The sequence below is a fragment of the Orycteropus afer genome, unplaced genomic scaffold, assembly GCF_000298275.1.
Source record: "Orycteropus afer afer isolate SDZICR_OR568_19922 unplaced genomic scaffold, OryAfe1.0 scaffold00005, whole genome shotgun sequence".
Classification (NCBI taxonomy): domain Eukaryota; kingdom Metazoa; phylum Chordata; class Mammalia; order Tubulidentata; family Orycteropodidae; genus Orycteropus; species Orycteropus afer.
The window spans coordinates 191,764-199,716 of NW_006921592.1; the positions used below are offsets into that span (position 1 = coordinate 191,764).

At 39.5% G+C, this 7,953-nt stretch overlaps 1 protein-coding gene across 1 annotated transcript in view; it reads left to right on the forward strand.

Moving 5' to 3' along the window:
* The window catches only part of TJP2 (tight junction protein 2), a 105,091-nt gene that overhangs the window by 63,449 nt on the left and 33,689 nt on the right, over positions 1-7,953 (forward strand). Inside the window, exons 6-7 of the mRNA XM_007938371.1 lie at positions 5,037-5,140; positions 6,287-6,440. Of these exons, the coding sequence (XP_007936562.1) occupies positions 5,037-5,140; positions 6,287-6,440 (258 nt within the window). The remainder of the gene's footprint in view (positions 1-5,036; positions 5,141-6,286; positions 6,441-7,953) is intronic.

Below are 7,953 nucleotides of genomic sequence, written 5' to 3' on the forward strand. Positions count from 1 at the left end.
TGTGACTGACTTATTTCGCTCAGCATAATGTCCTCCAAGTTCATCCACGTTATGCGGTGTTTTGCAGATTCTACATTATTCTTTAGCGTGGTAGCATATCTTTTATCTCTCCTTGTTCTCTGATTGTTCTCCTAAGGCGAATAAAATGAAGAGCATCTGTTAATGCAAAGTGACAGAGTTCTTGCTTTTGAGGTGTGGAGTTTGCATCTTAAATAGCCTACCAGATGAGAGGGTTTGTTTAGTTTAGTCTTTCTAACGGAGCATGAAGAGTTGAGTTACATAACTGGGTGCCTATTGAAATAATGGGAAGAATAATGTGGGGATGTGAGTAATGGGATACCTAGAGTCTAGTCCCAGAAAATGGAAAGTTGAGATTGTATTATCTCTGAGGAGTGTTCCTACTAGGTTTAAAGATTTCACTGAATCTTTATATACATTTATAATGACATATTAATTTATTAAAACCCAAGAATTTCATAGCAAAACTACCCAGCACTCCAAGTGAAAGGAGGACTGTAGAGAAGTTTTGAGAGAGGAAATCTGGCATGAGACCTCCTTCAGAGAGGTCATTCTATAGGAGCTCATTTTATAGGACATGGTGCCCTAGGTTCTAGAGTGACCTAAGACACTTTATTTCAAACTTTTTTTTGAACTGAGAGCCACAGAAAGAACCACATGCTGTATTGTAACCCATATGCATAGGCACACATGGACACACGTGGGTATCAAAAACCTAAGCCAAAGTTTCATAAAGCTACACTTACTTGGTGTGATGCATTCTGATAGATTTCATGCCATTAATTAAAAAAAAAGACTGAACATTATGCTAACTGAAATAAGCCAGCCACAAAAGAACAAATACTGTAATGGTCTCCTGTCGTCAGACGCGAAGAAGACTGCAAAAAACCAAGGGCATTTGGAAGCAGTCAGCCCTAGGACATGATGGATCTTGAGACCAGAACTAGATGGTGCCTGGCTACCAATGCCAACTGCTCAGGAAAGGATCAAAACTAGATGGTGCCCGGCTACCAATGCCAACCACTCAGGAAAGGATCAAAACTGGAGATCCTGGATAGAGTGGGAGGAACCAAAAACAAAATAATGACCAGAATTACTGGTCAGATGGAGTCTGGTGAGACCCCTCCCTAATACTATGGCCCTGGGATACATTTTGGGCCTGGAATAAAACTCATTCCCAGGGGCTGGCTCTCAGCCCAATAGTAAACAAGATGTACACGCAGACCACTCAACCCAGGGTGACACACCTACATACTCTATGGAAATGCATCCCTTGGAGCAATCAACCTTGGGGCACCGGAGGGGCAACATTCGCATGGAGGAAATGCAGGGCACACAGGAGTGCATAACTGAGGGGCATGGGGGAGGGGGTACTGGGCAGGGAGGGGAGGAGACTGGGTTAGGGTTGGGGATGGTAAAAAGAAAAAAAAAAAGAACAAATACTGTGTGACCCCACTTATCTGAAATATCTAGACCAGGTATATACATGGAGATAAAAAGTAGAGCAGTAGTTACCATGCGCAGGGGAAGGGGGAATGGGTATGTTAATGATTGAATGGATACTGAGGTTTTGTTTGGGGTGATGAAAAACATTTGGGAACTCACAGTGGTGTGGTTGCACAATGTTGTGGATGCAGTCATTGCCACTGAATTGGACACTTGAAAAGAATTAAAATGGCAGATTTATTCTGTATGTATTTTCTGAGAATAAAAGTATTGGTTGCAGCCCACTTCAGTTGATTTCAAGACCCATTCATGGGTTGTAAGCCATAATTTAAAAAGACACTGTCCCAAGAGACTGTGCAAGTTGTGCCTGGTCTTAGTAAATCAAGGAGAACACTGATAAGAGCATTTTACCTCTGGGCCCTTTTGTTTCCAAAGCTTGGACTCTTTTTTTTTTTTTTTAATGTGCCACTTTTTAATTTTTTCTTGTTTAGATTTTAAAGTCCTCTGTTCTCCCATGATTGATCACTCCAAGTAGTGTATCTACCTGATGTAAATGTTTACCTTATATGCATGTCTACTGTTTGGCTGGGAGCTCTGGTAGCATAGTGCCTAAAGGCACTTGACTGCTAACCAGAAGGCTAGCGGTTCAAACCCACCAGCCACTCCTCGGAAGGAAGATGGGGCAATCTACTTCCGTAGTGATACTGCCTGGGAAACCCAAGGAGGGGTCGCCATGAGTCGGGTCCAACTCGACGGCACATAACAACAACAACAACAACTGTTTGGCTGGAAGCCACAGGAGTGAGTTCAATTCCAGACCTGAAGGGTGGCTAGGGGCTATAGTCTCAGGGGTCTCCCCAGGCTCTATCAGACCAGCAAACCTGTTTGTTTTTTTTTTAAATGATTTGAGTTTTGTTCCACATTGTTCTCCCACTCGATCCAGGATCTCCTGCACTGATCCCTCTCTGAATGGTTGACAGTGGTAGCTGGAATGTGCCACTTTTTTTAAATGAGATTTTTGTTTTTTACCGCCTTTTGCTAAGGTTATGCAATCACTTAGTGATTACTGTCTAGGGTTGTTTACGTTTCTTTAAAGAATCTGGCTATAGGGAAGACCTACATTTAATTAAAAAAAAAAACATGATCCATTCGTATGGTCTGCTACTGCATTTCATGGGCCTCAAGTAGACTTGTTGTCTTTAGTAGCTGGTCAACTGAATTATATATTTTCTCATTTTTCATTTAATAAATGCTTGCATATGTACAGCAATAAATCTATCTTCAACCTTACAAAAAGTGTGCAGTTCTTAAGAGGATAGAGGAACTCTCGATATAAGGAAAGAAATGATTAATTCTATTGGTGTATCCTTCTGTTCCGTGTTTTGTATAGCCTGTTCTAGGCCATGAGGCTGTTTGAATAAATTGTAGGGGTTTACCATTCATGAAAGCAGGTATGGTCTTACCTTATTCAGCTCCCTAATTTGGGGGAGCAAACAACCTCAACACTTTTAATCATCGTGGTAGGATTTGGTGTTGACAAGTTTACTGCAAGCCGTTAAAAAATTTTTTTTTTTAAATGTATTTCATGTTAGGTTTGGTGCTGTAGAGTCAGTTTCAACTCAGTGACCCCATGTGACAGAGTAGAATTGCCCCATAGGATTTTCTAGGCTATAATCTTTATGTTGCCAGGTCTTTCCCCACCTTCAGAGTTTCAACAGTCAAACTTTTGCTTAGCTGCTGAACTTTTAACTCTTTCACTACCAGGACTCCTTCAATCTACTTTGTAACTATCCTGAATTATAGACAGTTATTTTGTCTATAACAAAACACGGTGGCTGCGATGATGGGCTCAAGTATAGCAGGGATTGTGGGGCTGGCGCGGGATCGGGCAGTGTTTCATTCTGCTGTGCATGGGGGTGCTATGAGTCAGAAACGACTCAACGGCACTTAACAACAACAACAACAACATTTTGGTTTATAAGATATTCAATCAGAACAACAATTTTTTTAGAAAAATTCAATGTGCCAGTTTTAAAACCTGCTGAATTGTGGGAACTTTCTAAAATAACCGAAATCCATCCTTAAAATCTGCATGTTACAGGTTTAAAAAGTAAAATTAGAATTTAAAATATTCCTATGTATATATTCCTAGGAAATAGGATATTTTTTTCTCTTGTGAGCAATTCAAAGTTCATAAACCCCCAAAACTGTGCTGGTTTTAGTGTTTATTTCTTTGTCTGGTTTATTTACCCCTTTCCTTTACAATGAATTTTTTGAAACGCCAAACCCCACACCATCTAAATTATTACGGACAAGGGCGTACTTTATACACTGTCCTCCTGCAGACAGCTTCATCCAAATGCTCCATTTCAGCAGACTATGCCTTTATTAATTTTTTTTTCTCTCACCAACATTTCATTTTGAAAATGGTAATTTTATAGCAAATACACATATTGCTTTCACCTAATTTTATCAGTTAACATTTTTGGCATATTTGCTTCTTGCCCCACCCCTACCCCCTTTGCCCTTTTCTCCCTATTTATACACACCTACATCCACACACACACACACACACACACACACACAATGCATTTTCTGAACCACTTGAAAGTGAGTTGTGAGTAACTCCCGAGGATAAGAACATTCTCTTGTATAACCATGGTGTCATTATTAAACTTACATTAATACATCCCTTTAGTATACAGTACAGTCCTTTCTGCAGACTCTGGGTGGCACAGACAATTCAGTGCTTGACTATTAGGTGAAAGGTGGGTGTCTTGAGCGCATTGAGAGGCACCTGAGAAGACAGGTCTGCTGATCTGTTTCTGAAAGGCCCCAGCCTCCGCAGCCCGACGGGGCTGTCTGACTCTGTGCACGTGGGGTTGCGTGAAGCAGAATCCACTCGATGGTAACAAATAACAGCAAGTCTGTTTGGAAGTTCCCACCACAAGCCCGACTTTGGATCAAGGATCCCAATATGTCTCATGCACTGCATGTGGATTTTCTTGTTTTTATTATGGTAAAATATGTGTAACAAAAAATTAGCTGTTTTAACGAATTTAAAGTACAATTCAGTGATATTAAGGACATTGAGCATATGTTGTGCAGTCATCACCACTTTCCATTTCCAAAAGTTCGTCCCCTCAAACAGAAACTCAGTATCCCTTTAGCACTAACTCCCCATTTCTCCTTTCCTTCAGCCCAGGCAACCAGTGATCAACTTTTGCCTCTATGCATTTGTTTATATACAAATCATACAATATTTGTCTTTTTGTGTTTGGCTTACATAGTCCCTTAGCATAATGTTTTCAGGATTCCTCTATGCCATTCAATGTATCGGTGCTTAATTTCTCTTTGCATTTGGTCTTTATGTCTCTTTAAATTTAGAACAATGACACTGCTTCTTTTTGGTGTTTATGATACTGACTTTTTTTAAAGACTCCAGGCCAGTGGTCTTGTACAATATCCCATGTTAATTTTTCTTAAATATTTTTAAATAGTCTTAAGAACCAGATTAAATATTCTGAACAATTTGATGATGTATGTGTTATTTGTATGTGTGTGTCTTCTAGAGTATGGTCTCCGGCTTGGGAGTCAGATCTTCATAAAGGAAATGACCAGAACAGGTCTGGCCACTAAAGACGGCAACCTTCATGAGGGAGACATCATACTCAAGGTAGGCAGATGAGAGGAGGATGTTCATGTTTGTTCTTGGCTTCACGGTCTGCGTTTTCACATCTAAGTGCCAGCACACTGAAGGGCTTAACAGGAAAACAGGACTAAAAGCACCATTGTGAGATGGTATTTTTGTGTGTTGAGATACACGCATACATACATATATACACACATGTATAATATATGCATCTCAAAAACAAACTCACTGTTGTTGAGTTGACCGCAACTCATAGTGACCTCTCCTTGGGTTTCTCAGTCGGTATCTCTACCGAAGTAGATTGCCCAGTCTTCCTTCTGAGGAGTGGCTGGTGGCTTTAAACCGCCAGCCGTCTGGTTAGCAGTCAAATGCCTTAGACACTGTGCCACCAGAGCTCCCGTATATATGCATACATACATATATATATTTGCCAATTAAACAATTTTTACATGTATAATTCAGTGACAGCGATTACATTCCAGGAGATGATTTTTATCAGAAAAATCAGACTTTGAGATTTATAATAGTTTACTATCAGATTTTTTGTAAACCTCAACCACTGCTTTATTCTGTTTATTAAAGTTTAAGCTCCTACCATAAGGAAAGTTGAGAGAAAGAGTTAGTGGTATTACTACTGCTGAATATTTAATAGTTTTTGTAAACCTCTCTGGTCAGGAAATATGTGCCAGTCGTAAACCATACCATTGTCTTGAGCTTGAAAGTTAAATAAATTAACAGAGTAACTTAAGTACAGTACAGCTCTTTCATGCCTGAAGTGGGGATCCAGGTATGCTGGGTATTTAATTTAAAGGATAATTAATTTTTAATCAGTCAGTCATTCTAAAGCCCAAGTCTATTTGAATGTCTGAATAGAGCTGTAAATATTTTTAGCGAGGGGGAAAAATGAGTTTTCTGCTCTGTTGCAAGTGGTTTTATTGTCTATCACTTTGTTGCTGTTGTTGGGAGCCATCTCGTTGATAGCATCTCCTAGCAACCCGATGTGATGGAGTGGAACTGCTCTGTGGGGATTTCTACGATGTAATCCAGGTCTTTTTCCTCAGAAGTGCTCGGTGGGTTCGAACCACTAACCTTTTGGTTACCAGCTGAGTGCTTCACCATTGTACCACCAGGGCTCCTTGTATATAACACTCCCATTTGTCATAAATACAGATCAATGGAACTGTCACTGAGAACATGTCTTTAACGGATGCTCGAAAACTGATAGAAAAGTCAAGAGGAAAACTCCAGCTCGTGGTGTTGAGAGACAGCAAGCAGACCCTCATCAACATCCCATCACTGAACGACAGTGACTCCGAGATCGAAGGTAACGAGGAGGTGGTGGGAGGCTGTGCCTTCTTCATTCTCTTCTCTATGAGCATAGCCATTGAGCTGGAGATTAAATTCCCAACAGAACCTTCCCTTTTATTTTATTTTTTATTAAATGTACTCTTTATTTTATTGTTGTTGTTGAGAATATACACATCAAAACATACACCAGTTCAGCAGTTTCTGCAGGTACTGTTTAGTGACATTGATTGCATTTGTTGAGCTGTGCATCCATTCTCACCCTCCTTTTGAGTTGCTTCTCCACTATTAACGTGAATTCATTGCCCCTTAAGGTTTGTATCTGATCATTTAAGTTGCTGTCATCAACTTGATCCCATGGAGATAGTACTTACAAGAGCATAACATTCAAGCTTATTATTTAAGCTAAACTATTGTTCAGTCTTAAGGAGACTTCAGGTTTTACTTTTGGTTTAAGGTTTAAAGATTATTTCAAGACAGTAGTTTTAGGGGTTTATCCGCCCTCCAGAAAGTCTAGAAACCATGTGAATTTAAAATTCCTTTCTGCCACGCCACCCGCTTTGATCAGGATTCTTCTATGAAATCTTTGATCAAAATATTCAGTAATGATAGCTGGGCACTATCCAGTTCTGGTCTCATGGCAAAGGAGGCAGTTCATAGAGGCAATTAGCCACATGTTCCATATCCTTCTGTTCCTGACTGTCTTCTCTGTTGCTCCAGGCGAATGGAGACCAATTGTTGTGCCTTGGATGCCTCCTTACAAGCTTTTGAGGCCCCAGGCACTATACTAGGAGGTAGAACAGAAGCATTAAACATGCTGTCAGGCCAGTTAGCATTTTGTTTATCCATTCATCTGTTGCTGTGCTTTTAGATTGTTCCTAGCTTTTGGCTGTTGTTAAAGTGCTGCAGTGAACATTGGTGTACAAGTCTTTGAGTCTCTGCCTTCAAGTCTTTTGGGTATAAACCTAGGAGTGAGGTTGCTGGGTCATATGGTAGTTCTATTTTTAGTTTTTTGTTTTTGAGAAACTGCCACACTGTTTTCCACAATGGTTGGTAAAATATCTACTCAAATCCTTTGCCCATTTTATGATTGTCTTTTTATTGTTAAGTTGTCAGCGTTTTTATATATGTTTTGGTTGTTAGAGTCTTGTCAGACATATAGTTTCTAAATTCTTATAGTCAGTAGCTTGTCTTTTCACTTTTTGGGTAAAGTCTTTTGATGAACAAAAGTTTTTTATTTTTGTGAAGTACAATTTATTTTGTCTTTTACTGTTCATGCTTTTGTTATTTGTTGGATAATTTGTTGTTAAAAAGCTAGGCCTGACAGTGCTGCCCCTGCTTTTTCTTCTAAGAATTTTGTGGTTTTCGTTCACACATTTAGGTCCTAATCTATTCTGAATTTTTTTTTGTGTAAATTTTATTATTACTCTTTTCAGAGAACCAACTTCTGGGTTTTTTTTTTTAGGATTTGGGTGAAGATTTACAGAGTAAATTCACTTTTCATACAGCAGTTCACATATACTTTGTCTCAT